The sequence below is a fragment of the Crocodylus porosus genome, unplaced genomic scaffold (assembly GCF_001723895.1).
Source record: "Crocodylus porosus isolate Cpor-Errol unplaced genomic scaffold, CroPor_comp1, whole genome shotgun sequence".
Taxonomy (NCBI): Eukaryota; Metazoa; Chordata; order Crocodylia; family Crocodylidae; genus Crocodylus; species Crocodylus porosus.
Genome location: NW_017728915.1, coordinates 12,978,383 through 12,993,737, shown reverse-complemented (window position 1 = coordinate 12,993,737; position 15,355 = coordinate 12,978,383). Strand labels below are relative to the sequence as shown.

The 15,355-nt window shown below is 46.5% G+C and overlaps 1 protein-coding gene across 7 annotated transcripts in view; it reads left to right on the top strand.

Annotated features, from left to right (window-relative positions):
* The window catches only part of CHD9 (chromodomain helicase DNA binding protein 9), a 192,787-nt gene that overhangs the window by 70,565 nt on the left and 106,867 nt on the right, over positions 1-15,355 (top strand). For all 7 annotated transcript variants that reach the window (XM_019535722.1, XM_019535721.1, XM_019535719.1 and 4 more), the window contains one exon: positions 3,573-3,684. In XM_019535722.1, coding sequence (XP_019391267.1) covers positions 3,573-3,684 — 112 coding nt within the window. The remainder of the gene's footprint in view (positions 1-3,572; positions 3,685-15,355) is intronic.

Genomic DNA, 15,355 nt, shown 5'->3' with positions numbered 1-15,355 from the left:
CTGGGATTCTGCTACGGCATATTGATTTTATGTAGTTGCATTGTTCAGGGACAATCGTAACCCTCTACAGTTTTACATAGGTGGGGGCTTCTTTTTTGCAGGTACTGATTGCTGTTTTCCCTAGCATAGGTCTTGCTCTGTCCTACTTCAGCAATATATGGGAACAAGCAAGCTAAACTTTAGGTTAGTTGGCAGGGAAGTGGATTTCATTTGAATGGGATTATGGCAAACTGCTATGGTGCCTAGTTTCTCCTGTCCACAGTATTCTAGGGAGGACTGGATCACTCCAGAGCTTTTCTTGCTATCTTATACCCTCTTGTATCCAACTTCAGTTGGAGCTCTTTATCCAAGTGTTCTCTGCTCTGGTTTTGTAGGTTTCTTTCCCAAGGATAATACCTCTCCTGCCCTCAAGCTGCAAATGAATTCATTAGTTGCTTTCTAGAATATGAGGGAAATCAGTCTATAAGTCCTACTTGGCCAAAAGGTGGGGGTTGAGAATTTAAGAGTAAAGCAGTTTGGCCTTTAGGAATACTGAGATCTGGCTAATTGTGACATGGTATTCCAGAGCACCTGTAATTGCAACCAGGACCATATCCTGAGCTGAATGTGGAAGGTATAGTCTGTAGACTTCTGACTCGGCTTCTGTAGTGGTCTATACAATTGCCTGTCAAGAATGACCGAGGTGCGGGGGGGAGCTGGGATGGAATGCCACCACCTAATGCCCCATGCTGCTGCTGTTCTGCCTCTTGCAGGGAGTGGGTGGGGGGAAGCAGAGGCCAGCACTGCTGGCCCTGGGTCCCTCAACCCATCTGGTCCTCAGTGCTGCTTGCAGCACTGGCCTCTGCTCAGCTTCAGAATCATGGCTGCACTCCCCCACGCTTGGAGCACTCTGATTGGCTGTTTCTATCAGCCAGTCAGAGCATGAGTAAAGCATTACAGACAGATAGACTTAGAGTTTTATAATATTAGAATTCTGAAACCTGTACATCTTTTCTCTTCCTCATAAAGTGACTTGTCTATTAAAAGGGCACTGATGAAAATTGGTGTCAGATGGACAAGGTAGAATGAACTTTTCTCAAATAATTTAGAATTGCCAGTTAAGGAGAGGCCTGGGAAACATGGTTTACAAAAAAAAAAAAAAAAAAAGGCAGAAAGAACTAGGATTGAAAGCACTAGTCAGGAAAAAAAAGGAAGTTGTGGATTTGATAAAGTCTTCAAATACCTGAAGGGTGGTTATATGGAAGATGAAGATAGGTTATTCTCTCTGGCTGCAAGGGACAGGACAGGGAGCAATGGGATTACATTTCAGCACAGAATATTTAGGTTGGATATTAGCAAGAACTTTCTCACTTGGAGGGTGGGTAAGCATTGGAATAAGCTATCCAGAGTTTGTGGAATCTCCCTCCTTTTAAGTTTTTAAGAGCAAGTTAGACGGTCACTTGACTGAGATGGTTTAGTCAGGATCAGTCCTTCCGAGAGCAGGTGATTGGACTAGATGACCTCCCAAGGTCCCTTCCAGCCCTACTTAACTATGATTCTGAGATTTATGACAGGTCTAGGAACATCTTTAAGATATGGTCAAATGGGCAACCTCGTGAATTTTGCAGTGTACCCTAGAAGGTTTTAAACAGTGACTAAACAGCTTAGATCCTCAGCTGCATGTATAGTTGCTTATTTTTTGTAGGTGTGAGCCATAGTATTTTTGCAGCTGGAGGGGCTTTCCCTGCAAAAAAGATTGGGATAAATGGCATATATACTGTAAAAATGAACCTGAAAATGTTTCTTTAAAATTGAGACTATCCATCTTTCCCCTGGCACACAGGAATTTTGCTTGGGAAGTGAAACGTTTTAGTTATGCCACTGGTTTTACCGGGTGGTGGTTGCAGCACACCAACTGAGAACCACCAAGGTAAGCTGAGGCAACTGAAGTGCAGCTAAAGCCAGAAAAGTTATAGAGGGGTGTGTTGAACCTGAAAAGGTTGAGAATCACCAGTCTAGGATTTCATTGACACATGTTTAACTAACATGCTTTCAAAGTTTAATATGGACAAGGCGTGTTGCCTTTAATGTGTAAACTTGTGATTGAATTAAGTGTTGGGCAGAGCTGAGCATTTCAGTTGATCATTCAAGAAGGTGGTTTGCAAATCCAACTCAGTCAAATCTACCTATTTGCAAAAGCCACAGATGCATGAGGAAGAGATCTGTTCACACCAACCAGTCTTGTGCTGGGGCTATTTCTTCTAATTTGCTCAGGTTGGTGGTTTAGGATTTTATTGATTTCATAATTCTGTGGATGGTTGGAGGCATAATGGTTTTGTATGATCCACCTGTTTTACTTGTTCCTTTACCTTAGAAAACGCAATCAAATTGCGGGGGGGGGGGCGGGAAAAGATCCAGTCAGTTTCCCACATTTATTTTTACTCTTCACATATCTAATGTGTCCTATCTTGTTTTGATGTAAAATAATGGTACTAGCAGTGAATAAAGACTAAGGTCCTATCTTTAGTTAAAGCTGTGAAATAGCAGAAGATATTTGTATGCTAAAACAATTATCTCACTGCTGACATAGCATGTAATTATCAAATCTGTATTATGTAAAGTATATATTTAAGGACAGCTCTTTATCCATGATTGTGTTGGATTGATTGTAATCACTCTGTGATTATTCCAATGAGGATACATTTGAAGAGTAGCACTTGTCAGATTTCAGAAATGAAAAATATATAGATATTTTGACATCCTCTGGTTAACAACAAATGAATGATATTATTGATATTGCCACTCTACGTAACCTTTGAATGTAAACTAAGAACTAATTAGTTCTTTTTTTCCATTAGAATTGTAATTTACCCACAATTCGAGTCTTCAGCTTTGTTTATGGATTCTGCCATTGTTGAGTTAATACAGACCTCTCTAGTTCTTGGTTTGGTTTGGTTTGGTTGTTTTTAATTCCAGAAAATCACATTTTGCAGTTTTCTAATTTTTAGCAAACAGTAATTTATTTGAAGCTGTGAATTTACACATTATAGAAATTGGTTTTATGATATATATTTTGTGTTTACTGTTATACTTTTACTCAGACCTACAGCTTCTGTATTTGAAGTTTCATGCTTCAGATAAAGGGAAATCAGAATTTCTGTGTTGGAGGTGATTTGGAGGTGACATGCATTCAATTGTTGCTCTGTACATAGTCAGCTGCTTTTAAGTGTTTAGTTTTTAATTTCCTGGTTGACATAGTGAGGTGTTTGTGAAAGTTGGTAGACATTTGCCCATAGGAAGAAATACAGAGGTTCTCAATAAGATTTGTTGTATTTAATCATTGCAGATTAAATAGCAAATACTAGCTGTGGAAATGTTTCAAGTCATCTGCCTTACTAAGGGCCCAGTTATGTTCCATTGAAGCTGACTGCAAAATTTCTAAGATGAGACCTAAATCCTTGCTTTCATGTCTGCTAGTATGATATTTGTCATAAAGTGAAAAATAAGTCCTTTTTATTTAGATGATTTTTATCTTAACTGCATGAACTTATATGCATGGCATTGATTTTGTTCTTATTTTTGTTTTGCAACAGCAAACTTATTATCACATTGGGTAAAAAACAAAAGAGAAAAAATGAGTCTTCAGATGAACTGTCCGATGCCAAGCAGACTCCACAGAGGTCATTCAAAGATGAGGACTCACAGGTGAGAATCCAAAATTTTCCTTTTTACTTCTGAAGGCTTTTCTTCTGTGCTTTAGAGTTGGCCTCAGGAATTGTATTCCTTTTTGATATTAGTGAAGGTAGAATTGTTTGATGTTGTCAGGGCTGTCCTTTGGGAGGGCGCAAATCAGGGCGACCATGCTGGGCCCTGCGTTTTGGGGGTGCTGTGTATCTGGGTGGGAGCCAGACGGATCGACTGCAGTCCCGCCCCTCTCAGCGTTAAAGGGGCCTCACACAGGCTGATTTGCCCTTGGGCCTCGCACCCCATCTCTGGATGTTGTTGAACAAACTGTTTACTTGTGATGGTGGCTTGTGGTTTCTGTTTTTACATCTAGTATCTCCAGACAAATGCCTGGAAAGCACATTCAGATGCTTTTCTTTGCCCAAAGAAGAGAAAAGTTGGTGATTACAGCAGAAAGTGCTGTAATTAATCTGAATTCGGGTGCTGATTATATTTATATTATATTATAATTATAGTAAAACAAATATACCCTTTTTATTTACAAATTTGACTGTTGAACATATTTTTTATTTTGTACTTACCCAATAATATCATTCTAGAATAGGATAATTGTTAAAATCACCATGAAATTACTCATTTTGCAAACAATGTTTCATCTTAAAACTTACAAAGATGCAAAGTAACCTTCCTCGAGAAGCATAATACTTGAATTTAAAATCCAAGCGTGCATAATTTAATGCTTTGAGGAATGAAAGTCAGGATTTCTGGAGGCTTCACTCCTAATTGACATTGGCTTGCAGTTTCTAGGCAAATCAGTTGATTTGTATAAGATTGTTTTGAGGAACACAACTATAGTTTCATTGTTAGTAAGGCTAGGAATACTTTTGAAGATGAAATGCTCAGTTTTGGGGATGTCATGCGTGATGTTTTAATAGCAGTACCTTTTCCCAGTTAGAGAATTGTCAGATGAAATCTTATATCCTTAGTAAATGCCTAGCTGTATATGGGAATATGCTGAATTCATTTAAGTTGTCAAGAGGAGTTTCTTAAGTCTATTGTTGAATATGGCATTGAGAGGTAAACCGACTTGTACCATATCCCCCTATCACTGGTGAGTGCTCTTAATCACCATACTACAGACTATTCTGAACTGGGGTCTCTTTCAGTCTCTCCTAATGAAGCTGTTCCACTTTGTATAAGTAACTTTCATTGGAGCAGGAATATGAATATAATTGGTGAATACTGTAACCACTGGGCATAGAGTCCATCTTTTTTTCTTGTCTTTCTGTCTGATTTGTCCTTCATTGTGCTGATTTGTGTGTGTGGGTGTATTTTAAAAATATTAATTAGGCCATACCTGCATGGGAAACTTAACATCCCTGACATCAGCACCTTTCAAATATGCTATGATGCTCCAGAGAGGCTGTCGTCTTAACTCGACAGTGCAGCTGCAACTGCACAGCATTTTAGGCAGGTTGTTTAGCACTGGTGAATTGCAGGGCCAGTTAGGTCACCCAGGGTGCTACATAGAATCAGCTGCATTACTTCCAGTTTAGGAGGCATCCTGCCAGGAGTTGCACAACATGGTTGAAGGGTACCCATGGTGGGGATGGAAAGCTTGCCAAGTAGACATGGCTATGCAAGGGTGCATCCAGGGGGGTGTAGTTGTACAATCACACTCCCCTTCTAGTGTATAGTTTACATCCCAGCTCCTGATTGCCCAGTGCCCCAGACACCTGAATTCCCTGTGGAATCCAGATGGGAACTAAGCTCAGACTGTACCACAGCAACAGAACCCAGGGACTTCTTTTGAGTTCCCAAAAAGGAACTCAAATCCTTTCCCCACTCATGGCATTCAGCAGAACCTCCCTTCCCATTCCTCATCTCCAGCATTCCCTCTCAACTAATTATGCCTCTGAGTGGCCACTGCCAGAGTGCTGAGCTCAGCTGGGACAGTGATGGGTGGCTCCCCCCACTTCCTGCACCTGTTCCTTGCCCAGTCCTCCTAGATGTCTCCTGCTCACTGGGAATAGGTGCAGGAAGGGGGTATGCAGCCTTCAACAGGCCACCGTCTCCAGCTAAACCCAAGCCTAGCATTCCTTGCAGTTGCTCCCTGTACTTGCAAGTTAGCCAGCGACAGTGGTAAGAGAAGACAAGTGTGTCCTGTCCCCCTGCCTCTTCTCCTCTCCCCCCATTCTGTGCTCAAAGGTATAATTTGTGCCCTAGGCAAACCCTGCCAGAGGGTGTATTCGGATGAGAGGGAAGAGGAAGTACCAGTGAGTGCCAGAAGGAAGGGTGTGCCAAGAGGAGGGAAAAGAGAGATATTCTTAGTTGCTTTTGGGACTCAAAAATGTCCCTGGCTGCTGCCACAGTGCAGTCTTCCTGCCCTGAGGAGAGGGAAGATGCACTGCAAGCTGGGGTGAAGGATCTGCAGCCACCCTTGCAGTCTTAATTGCAGCTTCTGCTCTCTCCCTGCTCTTCTCCCTTTTTTTTTTTTCCAAAGACCTCCGTTCACCTATATGGCCATGCATAACTAACTAGTTAGGATGCTCACCTGAGAGTGTCTGGTTCAGTTTTCTACTCCAAGCTGGCTGAAGAGGGATGATTTGAAAATGGGTCTTCCATATCCCAGATGAGCAATCTAACCACAAGACTATTGGCTACTCCGGAGCATGTGCATGTCTGCTTTTCCACTCTTCAGTTTGTTCAAAGGCAGATGGGGAAGAGGTTCCAAAATCTCAAAAAACTTTATCAGGCAGGAAAACTGCTTCTTGCTTTGCTCTTGTAAGATGGCTGTAAAGGGAAACATAGTGTTTATTGAAGCCTTGTGGGTATGATCTAGGTTAGATAATTCCAAACTGTAGAAAGCAACAGGTACAGTGAGGATTGTGAGCACTTATTACAGAGGCTGGACTCTACTGCATCTCAGCTGTTCAGTGATCACTGTCCCTTTTCCAACTTCACCACAGGTTAGCTCTTATTTGCACTGTAAAAGTGCACAAAGGGGCAGTGATGCTGTAAGTTCAGTAAAGCCTTGTCCTCTGTTTAATTACATTTGCCGGTAACCTGTTCCCTATGTTAAGGGCAGAAATCACTTAGTAGGGGAAGATACTTTAGCTGCTGTTTGGTAAATCTACTTATGTCCATAGTTGCCCCGCTGTGAGCTGAACCAAAGCAGTTTGAAACGAGGCTAAATTGTGTTGGTTAACTTTTTACTTTGCTAATGTGGGGTTAATTACCATGGAGCAGTTGAAGCATGGTAAGATCCTGCTCCCTGTTAATTGCAGGCTCATGATTAACAGTGCCTGTGTTACACTACATTTCCTCACTGTAAATAGAGTTGTGACTGGAAAAAAAAAGTTTGGAAATGAGTGATCTAGGGCAGGGTCAACCACCTATGGCCCACAGAGCCATGTTATCTGGCCCACCAGAGCTGGGGCAGCTTTTGCAACATTCTTTGTCATGACCACACAGTGGAGAAAATTGGCATCAGCAGCTGGGTCAGAAGCACCTTCCTGCTTGGGCTTAGGGTTGTTTCATTGTGCCACCCACAAGATGCTGCTGGCCGCTAATCAAGGGTCTCTTGGAAGTCAGGTTGAGACAAATCCTCAGAATTCTAAATCACGCAGCTGTGAGTGACAGCTTGACAGGAGGGAAAAATCATACAAAAATAAATAATTGTGCCCCAAATTGTTCAAATCTGAACACAGTATTTGCTCATGTTAAGGTACTGATCCCAGAGATTTTGTCTACAAAAGACAGTTTTGCCAGTTTAATTGCAGCTGTGTTGGGTTTTTTTTAACCCACTTAATAATCATCTGCATCATCTAGCTCAATGCCTCAGGATAGCTGGTCACTACCACCCAGGAAAAAACGGAACTCCTAAACGACTACTTTGCCTCAGTCTTTCACAGGACCAAGGAGAGCAACATGCTAGGTAGGGCACAAAATGAGCAGGACGGGATTGATATCATTCCCACCATTACCATAGAACTGGTGTGTGATCAATTCAAGAAATTGGACATATATAAATCAGCAGGACCGGATGAACTCCACCCAAGAGCACTGCAGGGGTTGGCTGAAGTGATCATAAAGCCCCTGGCAAAGGTCTTTCAAAAATCTTGGGCCTCTGGAGAAATCCCAAAGGACTGGAAGAGGGCCGGTGTTATGCCCATCTTCAAGAAGGAGAAGCATGAAAACCCAGGAAACTACAGGCCAATTATCTTAACTTCTATTCCAGGGAAAATCCTAGAAACAATCAAACAGGCCATAAGTGACAAACTTACAGAAGGCATGATACTGAATGACAGCCAGCATGGTTTCGTCATGGGCAGGCCTTGTCTGACAAACCTAATTTCTTTCTGTGATCAGGTGACTTGTCACCTGGACAAAAGACACGCAGTTGACATCATATACCTTGACTTCCAGAAAGCCTTTGACCTGGTATCCCATGAGGTAGTGATCAGAAAACTGGAAGATATCAGGCGGGCTCAACTGTGGGACCATCAAGTGGGTGCGAAACTGGTTGTGGGGTAGGATGCAGAGAGTCCAGTTAAATGGATCGGTGTTGGCCTGGTGAGATGTGGGCAGCAGCATATCCCCAGGGGTCAGTACTTGACCCAGTGCTGTTCAATATCTTTATCAACGACCTGGATTAGGGGTAAAAAGCCCATTGGCCAAGCTTGCGGACGACATCAAGATACCGGGTTGTGCAGACGCACCCACAGAGGCTGCAGATGCAAGCAGACCTAGATAGGCTGGCATGTTGGGCAGAACAGAACCAGATGAGATTCAACATAGAGAAATGCAAAGCGATGAATCTGGGAAGGAAGAACCCCCAGAACACCTACAGGCTGGGCATTGCTAACCTGACCAGCACTACAAATGAAAGCAATCTAGGGGTAACAATAGACCCCAGCATGAACATGAGCCGTCAGTGTGACACAGTAGCCCTTAGGGCCAATAAAACTCTGGCATGCATTTCCAGTAAAACCAAAGAAGTGATTTTCTCGCTTACTCAACATTGGTGCAGCCGTAGCTGGAGTATTGCATCCAGTTCTGAGTGCCGCATTTCAACAAGGACATCCTAAAGCTCAAGAGGGTCCAGAGAAGGGCCACCCGTATGATCGGAAACTTGCATGGGAAGCCATACGAGGAGAGGCTGAGGGATCTCAAACTCTTCAGCCTAAAGAAAAGGCTGAGAGGGGACCTGATTGTGGCTTAATATCAGAGGCGTACATCAGGGGCTCAGTGAACAACTAGAAACAACGGCCACAAACTCCTGGGAGATAGTTTCAGGCTGAACATTAGAAAAAACTTCTTCACGGCTAGGATGTTCGAACTATGGAACAAGCTCCCCCCAGAGGTGGTGCAATTATTTACCCAAGGGGTCTTCAAGAGAAGACTGGATAGTCACCTGGTTGGGGTCATCTGACCCCAGATGTCTTTCCTGCTCATGAAGGGGGCTGGACCCGGTGATCCTTCAGGGTCCCTTCCAGCCCTATGATTGTATGAATAAAACTGGTACAAATTTTCTTGTGAACTTCCTCTTGATTGTAAATAAGCCAGATTTCATAGTAGCTTGGACTGGGTTTAAGCTAAACGGAAATAACCAGTCTTAATTAAGTGTGTCCACACAAGAAGTTATAGAAGTTTTAATTTAAATCAGATTAAAGGCAAGATTTTTAAAACTCTAATTAAAAAAACAGGGATGTTAAAAACAATATAACTTTGCTTGAAACAACAAATGTAGCAATATTAGGTAGAGGTGCACCAATACATCAGTCTGATATCGGATTGATACTGATATAAAGAAAAGTGTCTATATGGGATATCGGCCCAAGGTGGCTGATAATTTGGCTGATAAATGCCCATGTTGTGCACAGCCTCAGAGCAGCACGGAGCAGAGCCGGCAGTGTGGAGAGCTGCCTCGAACTGATAAGTCGGAAGGGGAGAGGGGAGGAAAGGCATGTGGGGGGAGGAGATCAATGCCTCCCACAGTAAGGGAGGGAGCAGGGGCAGGCGCTGCCCAGACTGGGTGCGTGAGGGCATGGGACGGAGGCACGGCTCATGGGGTAGGATTGGCTCTCACTGCTGTTTGCACCTGGGGAGGGGAAGGGCATGTGCCCCCCAGATCTGTGTGGCATGGGGTGGAGCCAGAGCTGGGCTGTGCGGGGCCCTTCGCACTGGGGCTGGGCTCAGAGCAGGCTCCAGTGGTGCTGGGAAGAGGCTGCAGCCACTCCAGATTTTGCCACAGCTCTGCTCCCAGCCCTGTGCTACCATCCAGCATAGCCACAGCTGAATGCCCCACCTCCACCCAAGTGCCAGGAAAAGCTACAGGTGTGCAGCAGCATGGAGCTGGAAGCAGAGCTGCAGCAAAATTTAGGGTGGCTGCAGCCATCTCCCAGTGCTGCCGGAATCCACTTCAAGCCCAGCCCCTGGTGAGAAGCGCCCCAAGCAGCCTGGCTCTGGTTCCACCCTGCAACTGCAGCCCATCCTGCCCCCCACAGATCCGGGAGCACATGCCCCGCCCCTCCTCTCCCCACCCTCTTGGGGTGCAAGCAGTGGTGGGAGCCACCCCCTCCACCCACTAGCCATACCTCTATCCTGTGCCCTCTCCTCGCCCTGGCTTGGCAGTGCCGGCTTCTGCCCCCTTCCTCACCGTGGGGGATGAGGATCTGACCCCCCACATCCCTCCCTTCTCCCTTCTACCACAATGGACTTGCAGCTGACGGCAGCTGTATCGGATTGGTATCAGCTGATATGCCTCCTTAAATACCAGCTATTGGTATTGGCACCCAAAATCTCTATCAGTACATCCCTAATATTAGGGTGATTGATCCTTAGCTTGATAGCAATTCTCACAGACTAATGTTACTAAAAAGAAAAATAGCCACCTTTTTATACAGTATGGCATGCAGTTAATTGTTTGATAGCCTATTTTATGTTCAAACAAATATTGCTATTGCATGTATTGTTAATTCGTTGCTAACTTCAGATGTTTTAATATTCCAAGCAGTGCTGTTAACAGTTTTTAAGTGGACAGCTCTTTAATTGCTTTAAATTATATTTTTGTCAGTGTATTGTAATACAGTAAATGTCACAGACAGAATGTTCAATGATTATGTGTATAGATGAAGTAACCTCAAAAATTCTGAGAGAAGATCGTTAGTTTTCAAGAATGGATCCTCTGCTTGCTTGAAGACTTGTGGCAGAACCAGAATAAATTTGTCAGATGCAAAGAGGTCGTTATTCTTTTCTCTACTTGTAAATTGTCTGCCAGTTTAGTTTTTCCTCATCTATAGACAGACTCTTTCCAGATCTTCCTGCTTCAGATAATTGAAAGTTGCTGAGCTGTGTGACTAGGCTAAGGTTTTTTTCTTCTGAAGACTTCCCAGCTGGGATTTGCCTCTTTTCATTGAAATGCTTCGAGGCCAGAAGTTGCATAAGAATGGCAGGTAAGCCATTAAAGGGAAGACTTCTTTCAGTCAAAAATAGTACCTACTTGGGCTCAGAGATCCAGGTAATACTGCATGAGAATCAGGTAATTTCAGACTTTTCTCTGAAGACAATAAGCTAGAAAGGGGTTAAACTACTTGGGACAATCGGGCATTAAATGTATGCTATACTGTGTGACAAGAGCCCCCTCATTCTCTCCCTGCTTTTTCTTCCGATTGTGATCGCCTGTTTCTGCCACTTAAACCATTGTTTATACAGTAGTTTGGACAGGAATCCAGTGTGGTACTGGGGCTATGCGAATCCATTTACCCCTCCTTGCCTGCAAGCAATCTGTCCCTCCCTATTTGGTTTGCATTAATCCCTTGAAACTAACCCCTGTTTCCCCCCCCCTCCGCCGCTACATTAATTGTAGTGGGGAAATTGGATTTGCTTAACATTGTTTTGCTTAGTCGCATTTTCAAAATTATAACTACAACGTTAAGTGAGGAGTAGCTGTATATTAAATGTGTGGTGTGTCCCAGTATACATTTAAATTATTAATATAACCCCCTGCTGCAGCTTCTGTTCACCATCGCCAATGTAAATTCTTGCTCACAATGCTGCCAGCAGTGACAGTAAACAAAGGCTGCAACAGTGCAGAAGAGAGTGCAACTGGATGGCTTGGAGCATCAGCTGGGAATCAGCTGCCTGTAGTTGCAGCCAATTACAAGGGCAGCCTTCCCTTAATAAAAGGTTGCCAGCCTCTGCATTTATTTAATTGCAACATTGCTGATCAAATCATTTTAGAAATTATAGTTCATAAAACTCCTGTTGGAGTTTTCCTTTCTTTGTTGCAGTTTCCTTTTTCTGTCTTAATCTTCTTATAAACCAGAGGTGGGCAAAGTATGGCCTGTGGACTGCATCCAGCCTGCCAGGCCATTCTGTTCAGTCCATGGGGCCCCTAAAGAATATAGAAAATGAATATTTATCTGCCCCTGACTCCTGTCAAAGATGACAGGAGCCAGGAACAGTAGGAACCAGGGGAAGCCACAGCAGGCTTCTGCAACAGCAAGGCCCACCCAGTCCTGCCCCAGGTAAGACCAGGGGGGCAGAGAGGCAGGGAAGGACTGTGGGAAATCACCTTGGTCCTTGGGGCTGGGCCGGCTCTTGCTGAGTCTCATAGTCCGGGCCATGCAGCCAGGATCTACGTGGTGCAGAGCAGCTGGTGGGTGGGCAGGAAAGTGGGGAAGGAGGTGGTTGGGAGTGGGGCCAGTGGAAATGAGCTGAGTGTGGGGCCTGCGCCAGTGTTGCGGGGCCAGTACCAGTATCCTGGGGTCAGTACCAGTGGGGCCCAGTGTGGGGTGGCAGGAGCACAAGATGTGAGCTGGCAGGGGTCCATGGAGCCAAGCTAGACTGCCAGCAGGGAGTGAGGGGAGCTTGGCAGCTTAGGGTCGGCTGTGCTGTGCCTTGGCCTCCCGCTCCTTCCTGCTGTGTGAGGCATAGTGGCCCTTGGAGTGCCCTTCAGGGTCTCCAGCGTGTCTGGCAGCTGCAGAGCTTGGCAGCGGCGGCCACAGAGGAGGAGGAAGAGGCAGGCTCAGTCACCACTGCCTTCTCCTTGTCACCACACTTGTGGTGGTGCTCATGGTGCCACTTGTGGGAGTAACTGCTACTGCGCCCAGCTGCTGCACTTTGCTGCTGGCTCCACACCCACTTCTGCAGCTGCTGCCACTGCTGTTCCTGGCCACCATGGGTGCCTTGGCCTGCTAAGGGGATGGAGCTGAGCACAAGTGGTTGTTGGCCAAGTGGTGCTCAGGCTCACAGCAGGGTTGCGGCAGCATCAGCTGCCCGCTGCCACAGCAGCTGCTGCGCAGGGAAGTGGAGCGCATCACCCGGGCTTGGCTGCTGCTGCCTTCTCCTTGTTGCTGCACTTGTGGTGCCACTTGCTGGAGTGATTGCTGCCACCATGGTGTTCCTGCCACACCCTTGCTGTGAGCCTGAGCACCGCTTGTGCTCAGCGCTGTCCCTGCAGCAGGCCAAGGCACCCATGGCGGCCTGGAACAGCAGCAACAGTGGTTGCAGGAGTGGCAGCTGTGGGTGTGGGGTTGGCAGTGGCAGGTGCACAGGGAGGCGGAGCTTGTTAGCTGGGCGTGGCAGAAGCACCACAGTGTCAGTGGCCGCTCCCGCGAGCAGCACCGTGAGCGCAGAGACAAGGAGAAGGCAGCAGTGACCAAGTCCACCTCCCCACGTGGCTGCCACCACTGGCCCCACAACCGCTCCTGCAGCAGCCATCGCTGCTGTTCCTGGCAACCACAAGCACCTCAGCCTGCTGTGGAGATGACACTGAGGTGTCTGCAGGGTGGGAGCAGCTTGGCCTCTTCACCTGGAGGCAGCCACCCACCACCACAGCGGCGAGGTGGAACGGCTTTTGTGCACCTCGGGGTGTACCAGCATGGCTGTGGCAGCTGCGGCAGAGGAGGAGGATGAGGTGGGCTCAGCTACCGCTGCCTTCTCCTTTTTGCTGCGCTCACGGTGCTGCTTGCAGGAGCAGCTGCTGCCACCACGGTGCTCCCGCTGCACCTGGCTGCTGCGCTGCACCTCCCTGTGCAGTGGCTGCTGTGGTGGGCAGCTGCCACTACCATACCCTGCCATGAGTTTGAGCTCCGCTTGCCCTGCGGCCACTTGTGCGGCCAGGAGCAGCAGCGACAGTGGCCGCAGGAGTGGGTGTGGGGCTGACAGTGGCAGTTGTGCAGGGAAGTGGAGTGCGGCAGCCAAGTGTGGCGAGAGCACCGTGGCAGCAGCAGTGACACCACAAGTGCGGCAACAAGAAGTCAGCGACGGCCAAGCGAGCCTCATCCTTCTCCACTGCTGCCAAGCCCCACGGCTGCCACAACCATGTCAGCAGCCCCAAGGGGTATCACAAGGGCCGCTTCACCTCACATGGGAGGCCAAGGTGCACCGCTGTCTGCCTGAAGCCACCAAGCTGTTGGAAAAATGCCTTGCCTGTTATGTAACCACCTGCTGCTTCCCAAGAAGTCAGAGATCTCTTGGGACTGATATCTCAAGATATGAACTGTAGCGGAATGCCTTTTTTATTATCTCTTCCCAAAAACTCTGCTATGTGACAGTTTGGTTTACATGGTCACTGCAAAGGGGCAGACATCCCATGGGCTCTTTAGGTAACCCTGAGTTGTACCCTGAGCTGGATACATTCCTGAGGGAGGGGGGAAATCTGCTCCCTTTGCCTACGTGACTGGCATCACATACCTGGGTGAGGGGCTTACACTCCCTATTGCTCTAAGCAATGCCAACCTGACTGGGAGGGGGCTAGAGACCCTGGTACTCTACCTAGCAACCAGTGATACATTTCAAATTGGGTGGCTGGCAGCCAACAGGTGCTGGCGTCCATTGGACCAGGTAAATGAGGTCATACGGTCTATAAAAGTGCAGGAGCAGGAGCAGTAGCATGATGAGAAAACTCAGAGAGAGAAGAGCTGGACCATCTGAAACTTGCTCTCTCTCTTGAAACTCATGATCAATGAACTGCCTGCCTCCAGGGGGAATCTCCACCTGCCTCTGGATGATATGTGTGGATAAACTACCTGAGATCTAACTAGATATATAGCTTGCAGTAACAACTCAGATGCATGATCAAAGGCTACCCAGCCATGCCACTTTGCTCTATGGGATTTCTCTGATATTGTTCTACCCTTTACCCTATTCCAAACCTGCTTCTTGTAAACAATAAAGTTCTTATTGTAAACCATAAAGTTCTCCTTTGTATCTAGTGTGGGAGACTTATTAGAAATGGGTCTAGATTATTCTTTGGGGTTCCCTTGGTTCAACTGACTAAAGGAGACCACTATTTGTGCTTCAAAATAAGGGAAGCACCCCAAGTGCTTGAAGTGGGTTGAGTACACTCAAGGGCTACTAAGCGTGCGTTTCTCAGGGAATACAGCGCAAGGATAACTCCAGACCCTAGGTGGTGGCAGCGTTACACCCAGGCTATTGAGTGTGCTCCAGGAAGGGGTTGGCCAGTCGTGAGGCGCCCCCAGGGAGGCACTCAGAGCCTGGAAAGTTGTCGGGTGCAGTCAGGTGGGTGGCTCAGTGCAAGAGCACCACCTACTGGCCCACCACATGAACGAATATGCATTTTATGAGGGAGCAGGGGCCAGGGTGGACCCACATTTCCACAGGTAAGTGATTGCATAATAACTCAAAATGCAGTCTTACTCATATACTGTGTGGGGTGTTCCGG